The sequence below is a fragment of the Haliotis asinina genome, chromosome 10, assembly GCF_037392515.1.
Source record: "Haliotis asinina isolate JCU_RB_2024 chromosome 10, JCU_Hal_asi_v2, whole genome shotgun sequence".
NCBI lineage: Eukaryota > Metazoa > Mollusca > Gastropoda > Lepetellida > Haliotidae > Haliotis > Haliotis asinina.
The window spans coordinates 18034507-18056285 of record NC_090289.1 but is presented as its reverse complement, the minus strand read 5'-3'; the positions used below and the strand labels follow the sequence as shown (position 1 = coordinate 18056285).

Genomic DNA, 21779 nt, shown 5'->3' with positions numbered 1-21779 from the left:
GGTCGGGAAATCCCTCCCCCTCCGGTAAATTGTGTACCAAAACTTCAGAGGCGTGCTTTCTCCTATACATATTGCATGCTTGTGTACATGTTCTGGAAAGGCGGATCTTCAGATGACATGGATTGTCACTGTCTCTGTGGAGTACTGGTTCACTTACCTGGCTGCTGATATTAAAGGTTGCAAATTCTTAAACATTTGTCGTTAATTTTACTTCTGCACATTCCCTTAGTTTAAGTTAAGTTGATGGAAAACAAATCACTGTAGAATGAGAAGTTTCAGAACATCACCCATAACCGGACCCTTCATTAGTTAGTTAGTTAGTTAGTTAGTTAGTTAGTTAGTTAGTTAGTTAGTTAGTTAGTTAGTTAGTTAGTTAGTTAGTTAGTTAGTTCAAAATTTTAACCCGGTCCCCATTACTGTCGATCTGTATGGCCTTTTTCGGGATATCATTGTACACAAGATATCACCGCTTCTCATCATCCTCATATTGACCCATCCGCTCAGCTATATGTGTATACGGCTTATTGTCGATCTGCGTCAGGTACTATTTTGACTTACAGGGACATTAAACAATGAACATTTTTTTACGGATACAATGGAGTTGTTACTGAACCAAGTTTCTATCACACCTGATTAAAATCATGTGCAAATCGTACCAAGCGACTGACGGCACTGACAAGCTGCAATGTATAGTTCATCCTGGCCCCCTTAGTCGTCATCTTATCAATGAGTGAGTGAGTTAAGTTTTACTCCGGACTCAGCATTATTCCAGCTATAAGACGGCGTGCTGTATATAATCGAGTCTGGACCAGACAATCTAGTGATCAGCAGCAAGAGCATCGAACTACGCAAATGGGATACAACGAGATTTAGAAGGCATCATGGTCAGTGTTAAAATGTCAGATGTCATATTCAGGACAAAATAATACCTGTGAGATCATAATTTACTGATTACTTAATAAACTCACCAAACCAGTTTCACGGTTTACTCAGAAGGTTTCTATGTGAGTTCCCATTATTTCAGGATATGATTATACTGTATCGCAGATGACACTGGTTACATGCTGTATAAGGAGCGAAGATGAGTTGAGGCGACAATGAACAATAATCAGTCGAAATCATTGTCAGGGACACCAAGAGTGAATTGTTGAATCAGTGTGGGGAATCGGGCTCAAGTCTTCAGCGAGAAAACGCTTTACCACTGGGTTTAGCTACAGCACTACAGCCACGGGTACAGACATATTTGAGTGTCCCGTCTTGCCGCTTTCAGTGGTTGCCAAGATACCTCACGTAGATCATGGAACAAACGTGTCATAAAAAAATATATGATTAACAAAAGGGAGAAACTTGACAACACGGCAATTCTAGTTCACCAGTAGTGCTGCATATACTAAACATATCAGTCACTACAGGTGTATATGTGTTGTTGATATTTTCCCTGACGCACGTGACTTGAAGCACATTCGTTCTTTATATTTCTTTTATATGTGACTCAATGCACATGTACTGTTTATGCTGTACGTGACTGGTAGCAGGTACTTCATTTATAACCTGGTAGTACATTTGACATAGTCATCTTAACATAGGTGTAACATTTACATTACCAATATTACAAACACACGACTGATGTAACATGTATTTGTGTTCATTGCTAAAACTATATGTAGTCCAATTTGTTACATGGCTCAAATGTATTCAAGTCGTTTCCAGATCTGTGTAACTTTCTGGAGAAACCCTTCATTAATGTTAAACAACAAATATAACACCGCATCATCCGAAATAGATGAGCTTACTGGAGCGCAAATCGTGTCACTTTACCTCTTGAATATTTTTCATTGCAAATGAGTATAGTATGCATCCATTTATAATATATTTGATGAAAAACGTCATATCCGTCTATTTCTTTTATCCTAACTAATCAAATAATTGATCTGGGGATTTTCACAGTACTGATCAAATAATTGATCTGGGGATTTTCACAGTACGTTACATGCCTGTACTCCTGTTGAACTATTTTTACGAGTTCATTCATGCCTTTGATTGCCAGTTGCATGATCCTCTCTCTCTAGCAGTGCCACAGATAGTTGTTATAGTTCATTGTTGATTGCGACGTAACTTATTACACTTTTATAGATCTGTAACAGTTTGTTGTTTGTACTTGTAAATGGTATTCTGGATAATGATTAGGGGACCAAATAAAAAGGCTTACACCTATAGCTGGGAAAAATAGGTGTTTTAATATTTGCTATAAGTACCTATTTCAATGAAACAATGAACAATGAAACAATGAAACATATAAACACCCCAAAACATCTTTTTATGGGTTCCGTGAGAACTGTAGACCTCTTTTAATACGATGTGTTACATAAACGCATATTGTGGGCTCGCTTGGCACAGAGTACTGTTTTAATTCAGATTTCATTTTGATTTATGTAATGCATGAAACGCACATTCAAGAGGCACAGCTTCAGACAGTTTTGGAGTAAATGTCCGATAAAACAATTTTTACGTAAGGTAAGCGTTGTGAATGCAAACAGTAAATGAACCGTTTCCAACCGGCATATATCACTATGGACACCCATAAACAGCAGGTGCGCTGGTATACTACTAGCAAGCCTACTCATGTTAGTTGAATGTATTTCAATTTGTTGGGAGCAAATAGTCAGACAATTTGACATAACCTAATGCTATCACAGGCAAGTAAAATGAGTTTTCTACTTCCATTCTGACAAAGTACCCGTTTCTAATTGCAAGTAAAGTCACATTCAAGAACGATAATTTATCTTAATTGAAGTAGTTGGAGGAGCCTACGGTCATCGACCTTGACATTAACGGAAGCGGCAGGGGGCGAGCAAATCTGTGAGGTGCGTGTTTTAACTGAGTATCTACACCGTCGAACAGCAAAGATGAGGTGTTTGTGAGGATCAAATAAAAAAAGCAGCATCCTGAAGACAAGACACAATATTGTGACGAGATGGGAAGAGGTGGGAAGGCAGAGAACGGCACCAGGAAACTGGGTGTATTCAGTGTTGAGGAAGTCACAAGCCACAATAAGGCGGATGACAAATGGTTGATTATCAACGGAAATATTTACGACATAACAACATGGGCCAAGAAACACCCAGGTGGTGCCAAAGTGATCAGCCATTACGCAGGCGAAGATGCGACGGTGAGTTCTCGACTTGCTTAATACATGAAGTTTGCCGGTATCTTACTTTCATTTCGAAGCACCTGTAGATTTCAGCAACACAAATTCTCATGCGGTTGGTGACATGATGTTATGGAAAACAGCCATTTTCGTGACAATTGATATGCTGTTTACGTCAAGGGGATTTAAATGCAGATATTAATGACGTTTCTGAAAATAAATATCGTTTCATTATAACTTGTTATCAATAGCAGTGATTAGCTATCCATTTACGAACCCGTCTAAATCAATGACTGCCAGACCATTACCAGCGTTGACAACCTATCCTTGCACCACAAAAACATATATGGTATGTATTGTCAATGACTATTCATGGCACTAGTACTGCCACTAGCCACCATAAAATATATTATATGATCTCTGATAAGAGTCTTTAAAGCACAGGGCATGTTACACAAAAAAACTAGCATTGTGTATTGCCACTGACAGGGGATTTGTACTCTAAGAAGGACATGTAGTGCTAACGAATGATATGAGGTATTGTTTAAATAAGTACTTTTATGCAAGTAGTTTGAGTGACAAGTCCCCATGGCCATGATTGCCTTGTATGAGCACAAACTGTCAAAAATTTACTTCTAAAGTGATTATGGCTCGTAAAATATAATTACGTAAGTGTGAGATTGTGACTATCTGTCCAAATCAAATATATGTACACCTTTGCATCACTGATTCACTGCTCACTGGTCATTACACCTTCCTCGCTATGACATGGGAATCAGAATCCAACTTCTAACAAGCTGTTTTGACAGGTCCGCAAGCACTTCCAATGAACCCAGCGTTGACTTCTCAGATGCATACAGTGAGCCACAAAACAAATGTTACTGACATGCAATTCTTGACCCGTACAGATTTAAACATGTAGTATTTTGGGCATGCTTTGTCTTCTACAGGAATGTCTGAGTCAGAATCTATTTCAGTCTGTGCTTGTATTGCAACCTATGGATGAATGTTTGTAGCTCATCATATACATCTGTAGTAAGGCACCCAAGGGCTTGTCTTTCTTTTTCTTAGCTAGTGGATGCAGGTGTTTATCACCAGATGCTCAGCTGACATTTCCCTCTTCTGCCTCTTCTGACTTGTGAACAGCACCATGGTGAGAGGGATAAAGACCCCACTTTCTGAAGGAAGTGTGAAGGTGTACCAACATGTCACAACTGTCACAACATCCATGGCTGAAAGCTTTCAGTCCTGGATTCAAACCCACACTCTCACAGACTGTGTGAATGGTATTTAGGTGCCTGACTCTGAGCCCAAGTGGGACTCAACCTAACAAAAGTACTGTTATCTGAATTGATCTGAGTTACATTCGACTACTTTCAAAAGACAGTCAGTATTCTTATCTTACATCACACATAAGAGTCATTTTCTGATTGGCTGTTTCTATGTTTTTCAACATGCCCCACTCACAAGCAAGTAACATAGTCTATCTTGCCCGCTGGGAAGCTAAACTGTCAGAATTCATTTGGTACTTTGTGTTAGTAATTCTTAATTTCAATTAATTGAGTCACGCATGATGTACAGAAATTATGGATGTTTTGTGAATGCAAGTTGATGGAAAGAAGAGAGCTCTAAATTATTTCAGGGATTTACCCTGAGTCCTGTATTTGAGGGTCCATGAGACTCATACTCTTAATTTTCAGGGGTGCAGGACAACAAAATGGGGGTACAAGACACTTAGATATTATTATTAATACTATGTATATCCCTGCTTTTCATCATCTGAAAATCTACATGTCCGAAAAATTGATAAACTAACTCACGGTTTCTTATCTAACCTCCTTACTATATAACCTATATATTAAGGGGGCTGGATAGTAAACTGGAAGATAGTTTATCGATTTTCGGACCTGCGGTGGGCGCCTGTGGGGCTTATAGGTTCCCTGAGGTTGGGAAAATTAAACAAACATAGAGGATACATCAACCCGTATCTCCCTCATGACCACTGGCCAACTTAGCATGTTCAGAACTGTGCGTCATTTCATGGTCATCAAGAATGGGACATTGAGCATGAGCCATATGAAAGTGAAGATTCTTTTAGACAAGATTGTTCCTTTGATGTCATGATGCCCACTGTCATAACTTTAGAAATTGAAAACAAAATGGGTGTTTACTGCAGTAGAGGTGATGTTTGAATTGTAGGTAATTTTATAAAATGTACCTTGAAGTTTTATCATCTTGGCAATGTTTCTATATGTTGCCAACTAGCACTGAATCCATAAAACTCAGATTTACTTGTTCTAACAAATTTTGTTTGCCTTTTGATCATGGAAGTTTGAAGGACCTGCTTTGAGTTTTTGTGAAGTCTGATACAAGGGACAGTGATACAGTCAGGCCCTCACTTTATGTTGTGTGATGATCCAATGAACTCAAGATGAAATTCAGATCTTAATTAATTGTGCAATCATTGATTGCTTATTCATATAATTCATGAGAGTGTTTGCTTAACATTGTGCTAAGTGTATTGATTTGACTTGACAGGATGCCTGGGTGGCCTTTCACAAAGACAGAGAGTCAGTGGAGAAGTATATGAAGGCCTTGCAGATTGGAGTGGTCAAGGAATACAAACCTGTGAGTTCACTATGTCAGTATTCAAGTAGTCTCTTACCGCTTCCCTGAAGTGACACATGGGATATTGCAGGGCACTATAGGTCGTCAGAGGTAGATCAAGTCCCTCTTGAATTAATCCACGCAATATAGGGGAACCAAGGATACAGTAAGTGCTCATGAACAAATCACATGGATGGTAAGTGTCAGATTCAATGTACTGTAGGTTTCTCTGATCAGATTCAATGTACTGTAGGTTTCTCTGATCAGATTCAATGTACTGTAGGTTTCTCTGATCAGATCTAATCTATGGTAGGTTTCTCTGATCAGATTCGATGTACTGTAGGTTTCTCTGATCAGATTCAATGTACTGTAGGTTTCCCTGATCAGATCTAATCTGTGGTAGATTTCTCTGATCAGTTTCAATGTACTGTAGGTTTCTCTGATCAGATTCAATGTACTGTAGGTTTCCCTGATCAGATCTAATCTATGGTAGGTTTCTGTGATCAGTTTCAATGTACTGTAGGTTTCTTTCATCAGATCTAATGTACGGTAGGTTTCTATGATCAGCTCTAATGTACACCAGGTTTCTCATGATCAGATTCAATGTACAGTAGGTTTCTATGACAGATTCAATGTACAGTAGGTTTCTATGATCAGATTCAATGTACAGTAGGTTTCTATGATCAGATTCAATGTACAGTAGGTTTCTATGATCAGATCTAATGTACACTAGGTTTCAATGGTTTGATTTAATGTACGGTAGGTTTCTCATGATCAGATCTAATGTACAGTATGTTTCTATGGTCTGATTTAATGTACGGTAGGTTTCTATGATCAGATTCAATGTACAATAGGCTTCTCATGATCAGATCTAATGTACAGTATGTTTCTATGGTCTGATTTAATGTACAGTAGGTTTCTATGATCAGATTCAATGTACAATAGGTTTCTCATGATCAGATCTAATGTACAGTATGTTTCTATGGTCTGATTTAATGTACGGTAGGTTTCTATGATCAGATTCAATGTACAATAGGTTTCTCATGATCAGATCTAATGTACAGTAGGTTTCTCATGATCACATCTAATGTACAGTAGGTTTCTATGATCAGATCTAATGTACAGTAGGTTTCTCATTGTAACAGGTTTGGGGTGGTGTGGACAGTGCTCTGCTGTTTATTTTGTTGACAGTTACATAGACAGATTCTTTCATATAAATACAAAAAATCAGCGATTTACAATGTGATTAGGTTATCTGACAAAACATCATCTTGCAAAGTTTGAGATCAATTGAATTATTGGATGAAGAGTTATTTACAAAAAAATGGATCCACATGCATTTCATGCCAAATTATAGATCTTGTCAGGATCTCCCATCATACTTGGGCTGCTTTTGAACTTAAAGGTCACATGCAACGTAAAACACAAGTTATCATATTCTGATACTTCTTGGTATGCACTTACCAAAACAGATCATCAAAAATGCCAATACAACCTATAAAGGTGAAAAAAAATTCGATGAAAAAAACACCCTCAAAATTGGAGTTCAAACAATTCATTAATTTACCCCTAGCACTGGAGGAAAAAGGGGTTTCAAGAGTTACGCTGAAACTTGAGCTTGAAATGGCATGTGAGGTCGTGAGCAATAGTCTAATCTTGGTTGTACACAAACAAGTAAATAATCTACTCGTTACATAAAAGGACATGTTGATTGTCACAGAGAAAACTCAATGTCTGATTAATTCTCACTGTGTCTGCCTGCCTGTCTGCTAATGACAATATGTAATGCACAACTTCAGTTACTGACCACATGCACTTAACACCTATCTGACTTATATGCCATAAACAAAGAGCCAGCTAAGTGTATTGGCAAATGAACCAGTGACCAACGAAAAAGCCCCATTACACTTGAGTGTACACCCAGTGGCTCTGACTGGGTTCGGTATCGTGGCTGCTTTGTTTTGAGGGAGGTAGACCCAAGTACAAAATGTTGCATTTTTGATTTGCGATTATACTCTTATAAGTTTGTTTTTTTGTTTTCTAACTATCACAAATGCATTTTATGTATCATGAACAAGTGATAGCTGCGTTTTGAATAGGTTTGATTTTTTGGTTGCATGTGACCTTTAAATGGGATGATGTGTTACAATTTAAACTATATATATTAATAGACTGTATGTTAGTCTACATGAACAGATTTAGTGTGCAGTACTTATGCACCTGTATGACTTGAATGTAACCCATTTTGTGTATCCCAGATGGATAAGTATCAGACAAGTTCATAAGTATTTGATTCTATTGACCACAAATAACAAAATGGATTCATGTAGGGATGCACCAAATACGCAAGTGAATTCATGAGTGAAGTCGAGATACAGTACAGGTTCCTCATCAACAAATTAGAGAACAATAACCGGAAGCAGTGTGCAATAGGTTCCTTACGGAAATGGTGAAAAACCAAGTTTTTATATGGCACTAGCTCTCATGAACAAGAACAGGGTACAGATGGTTGCTTGGATACAAATCCTTGGCAGAGACAGTAATGCCATTGTTTCCAAAGGTGCTACAGTACAACAGTCAGAACATTTTGGTGTGCCTTTCTTAAAGTAAGCGTGCCCGTCGCATTTAATGTTCCAAACTTGGTATTAACTGTTTTAGTCATAATATGGCTGAAATATTGCCAAAGTGACTTTAGGTTTTCACTCACTCACTCCAATTGAACTTAAAACACCAGAACAGTTATGTCATTTCATTTTATTGAAAACTTTGGAACAAATCCCAGATACAGTATGTAGCTCATGAACAAATACAGGGTACAATGGCTTGATAACTCTAGGTATGTGTACATCACAGGTATCTCATGCTTATACAAGATCAGCCAGGTGTTGTGTGGTCAGTTAAGCATCATCAAAATTCAATAATGTGTTTATCATGAGTTTATTACCCTTCATGTTTGCCAGCTTATTTCACCAGTTACAGTGATAAGGTTGTACGAATGATAACTGCTTTTGAAACAGCCTACAGTCCATCACATCTGCATGACACAGTTGTTGAATAATTATGTCCCACTGATTACAGTACAACAGAATGAAGTGGTCTTTATTGGAAGACAGGGAGTGACATTCAGTGGCCTTATTGTTGCTCAGAAGTGTAGGACAGTGTCGTTAGTGTAGAGTTACAATAGCTTGCAGATTAGTCATTGATTTCTATCACTGTTGGCTGATCAACTATCAATAAGCTCTGAACACTGATTGCTGTGTCTGTTTACCTCATTAGGAACTTAGTAACGAAGTAAATTAGGTGAGCATTTCAATAATTTCTGTAAAAGTATTTTCTGTACATGTTTAAAACTTGTTTGTTTGCACAGTGTATACATGACTTGTAGTAAAAGGTTAATATGTCAAATAAATGCCTTAGTGGATAAATTGCTGTTTGACTTACTCCCCTCAGCTAACAACTGACTGGACCTTTCTAATATCAGTTTGATTGCTTTACTATATTTGATTCTTGGAAATACATTAAATTTGAATACATGCATGAAAGTAGAAGGAGGTAGGGTTATGTGAATTTCAGTACGATATATCATTTGTAACTACTTGTCTCTTTCTGTGATCTACAAGATGACTTGTACCCCTCTAGTACACCATCATTGCCAAGAATCGTGGCAAACCAATCAAATTGCTCGCAGTAAAACTCCTTTCAAAACATGAAAATGGAGGAAACGTTGAACTTTGAAAATTTGCTAAACTATACAAACGACAATTTAAACATAAACTTTGAGCTTTTCCGGCTTGTCAGAATGACACAAGTAGTCATGAATGTACCATACATGTCAACAATTTCACCTGTATATCCTGCAATGACAGCAGCGTGTCAACACTGCGTGTGTTCTAGTGCTCAAACATAGTTGGAATACTCCTTTCAATTTGCTAATATAGCAATAGGTTATACATTTATGTTGTTCTTGTCATGTCATCATAGGTTGATATCACAGAAGCAACCTCTGATGACATCACAAGAGTTTGATATCACAGAAGCAACCTCTGATGACATCACAAGAGGTTGATATCACAGAAGCAACCTCTGATGACATCACAAGATGTTGATATCACAGAAGCAACCTCTGATGAAATCACAAGAGGTTGATATGAAAAGTAAAAGTGTGTCTGTCATAAAAACCATATCATCCCAAAGTGTGTAAATTTCAATGATCTATGCACAATATATTTAGTGTCCCAAACAGCGAAGAGTGTTATATCTTTCTTTGTGTTTACACATATTCATTGGTGTTGATAGCACATTTACTTATCTAGCTACTATATACATGCTTTTTGATTTTCATACCTGTCATTTTCTATTCTGACTTCTAGAGTCCTGTGATAAAAGATTTCCGAGAACTGCGCCAGACAGTAGAGAATTCAGGATGGATGAAGATAAACCCAGTGTTTTTTGTATGCCAGTTTCTCAGCCTGGTTGCCATGGAAGTGGGAGCAGCAGCAACGATGTACTACTATGGCACAGACTGGCTGCCGTACATGGTTGCAGTACTGCTATATGCTACATGTCAGGTAAAGAAGCAGACAAGAGTTAATTGTCTGTCTGTAAAGTGTTATCAGATACTCTGTGATATCTGTTACCTTGCTCAGCAACAAACGCTTGCAAAAGGCCAGTAACAGATCTGGATTGTCAGGCCTGCAGATTAATGGATGCTGTCACAGAACTGTGATATTGCTGAGGATGGAGTGGAACCACAAATATCAAAAACAGTCAGAATTTTGGTACTCATGTCATTTTGAAACTATGGAGTAAATTGTGTGAAAACAATCATTTAATAACATTTATGTTTTGTAAATGGATTTCAAACTTCCAATAACTCTGGAGGTTTAATTGCAACCTGCCAGTAGAATGTCTGTGTAAGCCCTACTGAAGTACAAATCGGAGGTGATTTACTCAAATTTGCAGGTGAGGCAATGATTAATGAGGATATTTCCGTAGGGATATTACAAAATTGTTGTGTTTGAAATGCCATTTACTAGTATTACAGAAAAATGAAGTTTTGATTCACTCATTTCTTGAAATATGAGCTGTGTCATCTTGAATGTTCTAGGAGGTGGTTATGGAAGGAGTAATGTGTAAATGATACATTTGGCACAAGACAAAGTCTGCCTTATGATGATAGCATTGTTACGGTGAAAAATTTGGTGAGAAGTCTGAAATTTTCAGTAATATGTATTCAACAAACAAGAGCAAGATACAAAGGTACACAAGAGAGGTTTCATGTACAATGTAACTGAATCAAATCTTAAGTAATGGGTCATAATATAATATCAACTCACCAAAGTCTTGGCTTGAGAGTGAGAAACAGTAATACTGAATGTAACATGGCGAGCGGTCAGGCAGCGGTTTTGTAGGTCGAACGTTGACAAAGGCAGGCAGTTTAGTGTACTCCATTTAATCTGTGTGTGTGTCTGGTGTCGTCAACACAACCACCAGCCTTTATATACAAACTCACGGATTCCTGAACATACAAGCCCAATATGACCATCGCAATCATAACTACCTCTTAAAGCATGCTGCCAAACTACGAAAAGCACTGAACATGTATGATACGAAATGTGACCAATAATAATTATCACTAAAAACTTTAAACGTTGTGACCCAAATAATAATTCTCACTTAATCAATAATACAATTTACAGAAACTACACTCTCGTAACAGCATCATGATATCTTGTTTGCAAATTATTTAATAGCTTAACCTAGTATGTGTTTGCTGTTGTCTCTCTGTGTACAATCATGCATTGTTGATGTAGTTGTGTACATTACTAGCTCTTATTTGATGTCATTAGTTCAGTCTCCCAGGAAAGGGAACTTTTAGATTATCATTAGGTTTGAACTAATGTTTGAGATAAAGATGACAGCTTTTCTCAAAACCATATAGATAGGGAAATCAAATTGTGCCTACCCAATTATCTTTCCAGGAAATGAATGCCTTGGTGGAGTTGGAAACAGAAACCATGTTACGATTTGTAACAGAGTTATGGGCCTTTGTCGTGCATGTTATCCCCAGTGGGAACTGATTCTCTCATGTAACAGCTAATGTATTGCTATTTGTAGGAAGAATGAATAGTTCCTCAAATAGGAACATAACTCTGAGGTGGAGGATATTGATGACCATGTCTCCTTCTTTAGAGCCTGTGCTGTGTTAAATATTTGTGAAGTATGTATAACATATGTATCAGGATTACAAGCCATGCAGGTATTTCCAATGTTTGACTACCCTTACTGCCATCAGTCTATCTCTGCAGTATATTAGAGTAGACCCTGACATACCCTGCAGAATGACCAGTGACACTAACTCCTACCCTGCAGTCATATGTGCTTGTCTTCTTTCAGGCCCAGGCAGGCTGGACACAACATGACTATGGCCACCTGTCTGTCTTCAACAGTAGCAAACTTAATCACTGGGCCCATCATATAGTCATAGGATTCATAAAGGTGAGAATCAAGGACACTGACGCATTATGTTGTTATAGGATTCATGAAGGTGAGACTTAAGGACACTGACTCATTATGTCGTTATAGGATTCATGAAGGTGAGACTCAAGGACAGTGACTCATTATGTCGTTATAGTTTTCATAAAGGTGAGACCCAAGGACACTGACTCATTATGTTGTTATAGGATTCATGAAGGTGAGTCTCAAGGACACTGACTCATTATGTCGTTATAGGATTCATGAAGGTGAGACTCAAGGACACTGACTCATGTCAGTGTAGGATTCATAAAGGTGAGACTCAAGGACACTGACTCATTATGTCGGTATAGGATTCATGAAGGTGAGACTCAAGGACACTGACTCATTATGTCAGTATAGGATTCATAAAGGTGAGACTCAAGGACACTGACTCATTATGTCGGTATAGGATTCATAAAGATGAGACTCAAGGACTCAAAGACTCATGTTTCTTATAGGATCATTGAGGTGAGACTCATAGACCCTGACTCATGTTCTTATAGGAATCATTAAGGTGAGACTCAAGGCTACTGACTGTCGTTATAGGATTATTAATAGCTGGACTAAGGGCCAACAGCTTATCAATTTCTAATTGGATTTAATAGGGTGAAGTCTGTTGTCACTGATTCATCATTTTGTAGGACTTACTGTTTTGAAGCATATTCTTACAGATTCATCATTTTGTTTTAGGACTTACTGTGGTGAAGCATATTCTTACAGATTCATCATTTTGTTTAAGGGCTTACTTTGATGAAGGCATATTTAAGTGTTTCATCATTTTGTTTGATTATTTATGTCCCTTTGTCTAATCACTGTTGCAGGGTGCCTCATCACATTGGTGGAACTTCCGCCACAACCAACACCACTGCAAGCCTAACGTAGTGAAGAAGGACCCTGACATTGAGATCAACTACTTGTTCCTCCTGGGGGACTACCTGCCTGTGTCCTGGGGGAAGAAGAAAAAGGGGGTGATGCCCTACAACTTCCAGCATAACTATTTCTTTCTGTGTGAGTCACAAACAATCTGTGGCAATCTATCCTGTATAGCTTTGTTTGTGATAAGTGGGTATCGATAAGTACTGTCTGTTGCCAGGTATGACAATCTAATTGGTGTTTTTACCTATTAACATATGCTAATATTCCCATCATGATTCTGGTAAGATACAGCTACATGGGGTTTTCAGACTAAGTGACTAGGTTTATTGAATAAAGCCATGTATATCATTGCTTATATTGTTCATAATTGAATTGTCTTGTCCAGATTGGGTTATCAAAAGACAGTTATAGCTGTCTGTGGCCTTTAACAACCAAACATAAATGAAGTACCGACAGAGTTTTTTGTTTATGTTTCAGTGGGACCCCCGCTCCTATTACCAATATATTTTCATTTTGAGAACTTTTATTTTGTATTTAAAAGAAAAGACTGGTGGGTAAGTACATTTGAGTGACTGAGTGAGTTTAATTTTATGCTGTATTCAGCAATACTACAACTATATGGTGGCTGTTGTTTATTTGAATAAATTAAGGAAAAAGCTAGGTGCTCGTGACCACACTGTGTATTGCAGAGAGACTGTATTGCTGGGATAACCTTACATGTAAAGAATTTTGATGGATTTTCCAATGAAGACGTAAATTAATATTTCTTGAATATTTAACTCAGTGGAAATTTTTAATGAGTTTTTATTTCTTTTAGTCATATCATATATATCCCCAAGTTGCAAGTGTATGAAAGAAAAACAGTTGGGCCTTAACGACTGTTTCACTTGGGGTGACCATCCAATATCAAGGTCTCTAAAGGTTAAAATGAAACTGCCCAGAGTTAAGAAAATGCTTCATTAAGTTATTACAAATCAAATCTGTTTTGAATGGCAAATAGAAATTGCTTATTGACGGTGGATAGAATTATTGTGTTCACTGACACTAGTGACAGGGGACATGTTATTGTCTCCAGGGCCTGGGGACGTGGTATTGTGTTCAGAAACTGGAAACATGGTATTGTGTTCCAGGACTGGGGACTTGATATTGTGTTCAGGGACTGGGGACATGGCATTGTATTCATTGGCTGGGGACGTGGTATTTTGTTCAGGGACTGGGGACATGGTATTGTGTTCACTGACTGTTGACATGGTACTTTGTTCAGGAACTGGGAACATGGTGTTGTGTTCAGGGACTGGGGACATGGTATTGTGTTCAGGGACTGGGGACATGGTATTGTGTTCAGGGACTGGGGACGTGGTATTTTGTTCAGGGACTGGGGACATGGTATTGTGTTCACTGACTGGCAATGTGGTATTTTGTTCACTGATTGGAGACATGTTCTTGTGTTCACTGATTGTTGACGTGGTACTTTGTTCAGTGACTGGAGACATAGTATTGTGTTCAGTGACTGGAGACATGTTATTGTGTTCACTGACTGGGGACATGGTATTTTGTTCAGGGACTGGGGACATGGTATTGTGTTCACTGACTGGCGATATGGTATTTTGTTCAGGGACTGCAGACATGTTATTGTGTTCACTGACTGTTGACGTGGTACTTTGTTCAGGGACTGGAGACATGGTATTGTGTTCAGGGACTGGGGACGTGGTACTTTGTTCAGGAACTGGGAACATGGTATTTTGTTCAGGGACTAGGGGACATGGTATTGTGTTCATTGACTGGGGATGTTGTATTGTGTTCACTGACTGGGAATTATGAGATTTTGTTCAGTTGTTCTTTACTTGGTGGTTGTGCTCACTGACCATGAATATTGTTGCGCAGGACTTGATGTGGACCACGCTGTTCTTCACGAAACTGTCGTTGGTGTACTCTCCCCTGCTAGGACACTGGGGGACCTTCTGGTTCTACATGCTGGTGAGGTATGATCTGCTGGTCCATTACAGGCATGGCTTCTCCCAATGGTTCTAGTTGTCCTCAGGTTATGTCCCGTGAAGCATCTCTGTGTCAGTTCAGTTAATCTTTGCAGTTTGGATTCCAGTTTAGAACGTGCCCGATAAAATTGTAATGGTATGGATAAAAGAGTAGAAATGGCAACTAAATTATGGGATATATTATGACGTGGTTGATAGTGATCGCTTGTCGGGCTGAAGATGTCAAATATTGTTTTGTCCAGACTCAGTTTTATTCAGGGTATGTCCTTAATTATTGCAGAGTTCGGCAATAAACACAAACAATGCAGGAGTTTGTATTTCTGCTTAAATGTTTGGTGACCACAAAGTAATGTCAAAGTGCCTAGGACAACACTACTCCATGCATGATGATTGATTGTCAGAAAGCAGGAAGTAAAACGTAGTTGTTACAAATACATACCACTGCTTGTTTGCCCAAGACCTTCACAATGTCCTGGTAACATGTTGTTGACAGGTTGGTGGAGAGCCACTGGTTTGTGTGGGTGACACAGATGAGCCATATACCCAACGAGGTGGAGCACGACAAGAAGTTGGACTGGGTCAACCTTCAACTGGCCACTACAAGTAATGCAGAACCAAGTACCTTCAATGACTGGTTCACTGGCCATCTCAACTACCAGATAGAGCACCAGTAAGAAGCTTCTCACACCACAATCATTGCAGCAGCAGTTGTCTGTACCCGGCCATACTGTTATAGGAATGTATTTTTTGGCCTAAAAGACACCAAACCACAGAGGTCTGCAAGCACAGACCAAGAAACTTGCCACTGATCCCGCTAGCATCCTACCTGACATTGCACTTCATTTTATGCTTTTAGAGTTTCCTACACCCGTGAATGGCCTGTGTTTGCTAAACACTAATGTTGGTACACAGTTCATAACAGATTTTATATGAACAATAAAATACCGCCTTGATTTTTGTTATGTGCAGACATATTTGTATATGACTCCAAACCCTACTGTTAGTATTTATTTGCTTTATCCTGGCTTTATCGTGTCATATATTTGAATGTTGATATCTTGTGTGTTCAATTTTCCATTGATGTGACTGAATGTTAATTAAGATTGTCCTGAGATACGTTGTCTGTTCATGTTTCAGTCTATTTCCCACAATGCCTCGCCACAACTACTCCAAGGTGATGCCTCTCGTCAAGTCACTATGCAAGAAACATGGCGTCACTTACAAATGCAAAACACTATATAGATCATTTGCAGATATATACAGGTGAGTTCCTTCAGTCTGCTATTTAGAAAGGCAAATGTGCCATTTTGTTGTGATGATGTCTCACACACCACTTGCTCATGCTGTTGATCACTGGATTTGATTGTTTACAGCTGGAATATTATTGAGTTAGACTCACTCACTCATGATGTGTCATACAGTAGGTACTGTGTCTGTAGGTTGTCTTAAGATAGAGGTGATCTTTTCACATTCTGTAGTTGATGCTGAGAGAGTGTTGATCTCCTTGTCTGTATGTAGTTGTTACCAGTGTGTATTTTCGGTATATTTTTGTTATTGATTAAGTAATAATTATTATTGGGTCACAATGTTTAGTGTTTAGAATAATAATTATGATGGATCACATTTCTTATAATAGATGGTCAGCATTTTTAAGATTTTGGTAGCAGGCTATTAATTTATCTGCCCTAGGCTTTTTATTTGTGTACTTCCGGGCGACATTATTCTAGATCTCTCCACGGTGTTCGCGATGGTCATATGTGCCTGAACTTTTGGGAAATGACTAAATGTATATATAAAACCTTGTGGCTGTGTTGAGACTTGGACACTACACTGGAATAGCATCATAAATCGCTGCCAATGTTTGATCTACATTAGCCACTGTCAGACCGCTAGTTGATTTACATTCTGCATAACTGTTTCTCTCTTGCATTAAGACTTTGGTGAGTTTGCTATATTATATTTTGTGACCCATTGCCTTAGATTTTGTCTCATTTGTATTGTACTGGACAGCAACTGAAACTGACTTGTGACTTTGTATAACTTGCTTTCTTTTCCAAATAATGCAAAACATGAATGTTTTTTAACTTGTCTTTGTTCTGTTTTGCCGGTTCGCGGGAAATTTCTTACATCGTTTGTCATGGCAAATTCTTAACCGTAACATAATGTTAAGTGAGAGTTGATCTTGTCCCTGTCTGCAGTTGTTGAGAGAGTGTTGACATCCCTATCTGTAGTCATTGTTAAAGAGTGTTGACCTCCTTGTCTGTAGTTAATGTTAAGTGAGAGTTGATCTTGTCCTTGTCTGCAGTTGTTTAGAGAGTGTTGACATCCCTATCTGTAGTCAGTGTTGAAGAGTGTTGACCTCCTTGTCTGTAGTTAATGTCAATGTTAAGAGAGAGTTGATCTTCTCCCATTCTGCAGTTGTTGAGAGAGAGTGTTGACATCCCTGTCTGTACTCAGTGTAAGGAGAGTGTTGATCTTCTTCCTGTCTGTAGTTGATGTAAGACGAGAATGTTTCCTGCCTGTTGCAGCTCTCTCAAGAGATCGGGTGAACTGTGGTATGATGCATATCATGGGTGATGCCAACTTATGATGCCATATCATGCACCGACTACCTTGGACAGCTTGTCATCATCATGTCAGTTGGAGGGTAGAGGCCTGTGTCATGCAAGAAGATCCTTTGTTAGATTGAATACATAACTATACTGTTTTACCTTGATATTGTTACCATGGTTATGTGTTTAAAGTGCTAAATGAAAGGAAAACATGTTAACATTTACCAGAGCAGTGTTTTGTTTATGGGCCTTCTGTGCAAATCCTGCCAAAATTCTGAAGTAAATTTCTAACCATTGAGACCTTATCATGTAATGTTTGGACAATGGTGAGTTTTGCCTGACATGTCTCTTTGTTTCTGATGGTTAGTGATGTGTTTATTTCACAAACTTCAGAATACTGGGTCAAAGTCCAGTCTTGTGCGTGCAGACAGTTTGATTGGTTAAGGAGGTTATGATGCTCAAAAAAGTACTGTATACAGTATGAGACTTATCTCATGTCATTCCTGTCATCCAGAAGCTGGTAATGATCGTGTACCACAAACACTAGTGCTGTACCTGTTCTGTGAAACAATCTCAGTACAGCTGTAATGTAAGAAACAGGGGCCCTTAGCTGTATAATTATTTAGACTTCTTTGAAACTCAGTTTACAAAAGAGGAGGTAGCTCTAACAAATTCCATTTTTGTTGAAACAAACAAGGTGGTGGTGCAAAGAATGGGGATTCCTCGTTATTCCTTTTGGTTCAAGACAATGTTTAACAGATTTGTAAATACATTTACAGTGACAGCCATAGTGAGTTTCTGACTTGGACACAGATACTTATTTCTGATTAACAGAATAAAATACCCACTGACTTTTGATAACATGTATTTTTTCTCACAATTCAATTGTGGGTATATTCTCTGTTGCGCATGTGTACAATGGAACAATTTTATAGTGTGTGTGATTGTGGGCATTACTCAAATGGAGAAGGTGCAAGGAAGATGCTGCCCACTTTCTGAATGATTTGTAAGAAATGTTCTCTTCATATGTCTGTTACTTCATGACATATACCAAAGTGTATTTCTAGCATTGAGCTGTTGTTATTCTTGTCCAGGAATTATCATCATTAGGCAGTAGCTCAGTTGATAGATAAATAAATGTTACTTCCTGCTGATCATTACACACGTTTCATGAAAGGAATCCTCTTTGTACCAGAACACACACTCACTGATAACCCCGAGCAATGGTCCATGCTGGAAGTTTCAGAGGCCACAGAGAGGTCCTTCAAACACAACATTTCCAGTCTGAATGTGAACATTTCCAGTCTCAAGGGAAGTTCAGTGTTATTTAAGGCCAGACACTGCACCTCACATAAGACAAAATGCTTATGAAGTATTTCTTAAGTTTAAGTCAGGTCTTCGAACCTATACACATGAAGTGTGGCCACGTTGCTGTCTTTCTAACAAAGCAAAACAGTATTCAAGTACACTGTATTTGACTTCATGATGGTATAAGCTGTTGTATTATGAAGGATGTTACAAAGAATCACGAAAAACATGTATGCAGACAGTCTACAAGACATAGATTTTGAAAATATATTTTCCCTTTTGAAATCCAAATTTCAAAATTCCACTGCATTAGTCAGATGCCCAGAGGAGGTGCACTTCCACGAAAAGTTTCTTTCAGGGTTTCAGATTTCACTTTCTTCCAGACAGGCATTGAAAATGCCGCACTACCCTGTTCCTCAGCTGTACAGGGTTATAGTAGTACACTATATTTGATGGTGATTCTCTATTCTACTTAGAGGCGATGATACTTGTTTAGAAGTTTTTTTTATCAACACTTTATCCAGTTAAATTTGGTTGGTGTATGGTGAACATTTGTTGTCTGTATAATAATGTTAGAATTGTATCACAACAATAAACTGGCTACACCAAGCACTTCGCTTTCCACACATCCTGTAGTTGAACGTCTACGTCCAGCATGGGAATGAAGTCACAGGCACAAACATTCCCTGAGCTTCCATAAGCTTGTCCTGATGCACTGCTGGTCAGTGCATCATGGCAGATTTCATGGCTGGCATGTCTGCATCCTCTATATCTCCTGGGTATACATTCCAATAAATGTAGACAAACCTGCAGAGGTTTCCAATTCTTTGAAGAGCATATATGTATCCCAAGGACGATCTCTGTGAAAAAGAATTAGACAAACTTGTAGAGGTTCCAAATTCTTTGAAGCGAATCGTCCTTGGGGTAGGGCCACCCACCTCCCCGCAATTCTGTTCACTGCATTATTCAGGAGAAGGAATGATGATATGGGCTTGGATGCTTACCTGGTTGCCTGCGCATGTGCGGCAGAGGGGTGACTCAACGTGGTGAGGGGCCGTACAATGAACAAAAAATACTTTTTGTTTATTGTACAATGTTTTATTAAAACATTGATACAACTGTCACGTGACAATTTCTGGCAGCAGAAAATGCATATATGTACCCCAAGGACGATCTCTATGAAAGAGAACTAAAGATTTTCCTTGCCCAGTAATTTTATTACCTCCCTTTGCTGGCTCCCTTTCTCACAGTAGCCTATCAGCTAAGCTGCTGTTAAAACTGAGCTTGCCAGTGTCATTGGGCTGTAGATTCATCTATCGTACAATGAAGACTTATTGGAATGTGTACCATGATGATATCTGTAGTGTTAACAGAACATATATACTGTAGTGGTTCTTTCTACAGAAATTGACTTGTTTTTGTTATAAAGTGTGTGTTTTATCCTTATAGTGTATAAGTCAGCTCAATCAGGACTTACTGTCTTGTGTCATGTGATAATTTTTGTGACTAGAATAGTTTAATACTGACCATGACAGACTGTGTGCATCAGCATTATCATGAATTGTTTCCTGTCTGTACATGAACTTATTTTGTAAATATATTTACAGCTTGCAACCAGGCAGGAGGAGTTAGGAATTGTAGTATTATTCTCCACCTGTGTGATTGTCATAGAATTTACAGCCAATGGAAATCATGGTCATTTATAAGTTAATGTAAAACTACCTTACGAGGCCATTAATTCATTGAAAGATCATGGGCATTTTCTTATGAGTTATAATTTATGTAAAAAGTCTGTACAGTAATGGCAGTTGTCTGCAGTTGCTGTATGCAGACGATGAAATCCCCATATCAGGACATTAAGAGCCATAGCCAGTGTTTCCAGCTATGTACAGGCAGTTACACTAACCCACATCTGTTATGTACCTCTGCTTGTTGGTACCAGAGCTGCTGTGTGTGGTGTTCAGACACTTGGATGTGTCACATATTAGGATTTCTTCCTGATAGAACCATAAATGTAAAGAGCTACAAAAAGCAGTGAATGAAATGAGAGTGCTGTCTTTAGCTGCAGGGAAACACAATACACCCTTTACCACATCTGTATAAATGGATACTGATATCATAGGGCACTTTATACTTTATGCCGGATTGGTTTTTTCTTTGTTATCCTAACTTACCCAATGATTGGTCATTTCTCATTAAAGAGACACCTTCCGTTTCCTCTGAAAATCAAGAACCTTTCTTGTACATAACTAAATTATGTCTGTAATTCATGCAGGAGTGTAGTACTGTTGGAGGAGCAAACAGAATGCTCACATTCATGACAGCTGAATGTTTTATATGTCTGCCTCAGAAGTATGTTTGAAATAAATATCTTCTCTAGCTTCGTATTTCCCTTGTCTTAATGAATCTGTGTGTGTGTGTGAGAGAGAGAGAAAGAGAAAGACAACTTCATGTGGCAACCAGTAGGTAGTCACGACTACAAACTACAGTCATGATCAATTAACACACTCAATTAACCCAGTGACCAACTATTATCAACAAATATGCTGCCGGACATCTGCTTCTGCATTTTTTTTATGGATATGTGTCCTTATGACAGCTGTCTCACGTAGTGCTGGCTGTTGTTCCTGAGTAGGGATGGTTCTACCTATTATTCCTGCCTAGCTGTAAGCATCCTACAAATGCATGGCTAACGTTCAGTGTGCCCCTTGAAAAGTGATCTTGTCCTTGTATAGCACCAGAGGAATATCACAGTAAATAGTTGAATAAAATCTGAAA

The 21779-nt window shown here is 38.5% G+C and overlaps 2 protein-coding genes across 2 annotated transcripts in view; one reads left to right on the top strand and one right to left on the bottom strand.

Moving 5' to 3' along the window:
- Positions 1–21779, bottom strand: part of LOC137298287 (armadillo repeat-containing protein 8-like) — an 801735-nt gene that overhangs the window by 518467 nt on the left and 261489 nt on the right. The window lies entirely within an intron of this gene.
- Positions 2822–21388, top strand: LOC137298351 (fatty acid desaturase 2-like). Its single transcript, XM_067830570.1, has 10 exons — positions 2822–3169; positions 5687–5776; positions 10126–10323; positions 12152–12253; positions 13093–13279; positions 13625–13701; positions 15032–15129; positions 15635–15811; positions 16279–16404; positions 17670–21388. Exons 1-10 carry the CDS (start codon positions 2975–2977, stop codon positions 17716–17718), a joined length of 1299 nt encoding a protein of 432 aa, XP_067686671.1. The 5' UTR covers positions 2822–2974; the 3' UTR covers positions 17719–21388.

Bases quoted from the DNA above. Each gene is read 5' to 3' on its own strand.
- LOC137298351 (XM_067830570.1), top strand. From the start codon at position 2,975: ATGGGAAGAGGTGGGAAGGCAGAGAACGGCACCAGGAAACTGGGTGTA. The intron at 5,777-10,125 runs GTGAGTTCACTA...TCTGACTTCTAG, and splicing joins TGGTCAAGGAATACAAACCT to AGTCCTGTGATAAAAGATTT. The intron at 13,280-13,624 runs GTGAGTCACAAA...TTTATGTTTCAG, and splicing joins GCATAACTATTTCTTTCTGT to TGGGACCCCCGCTCCTATTA.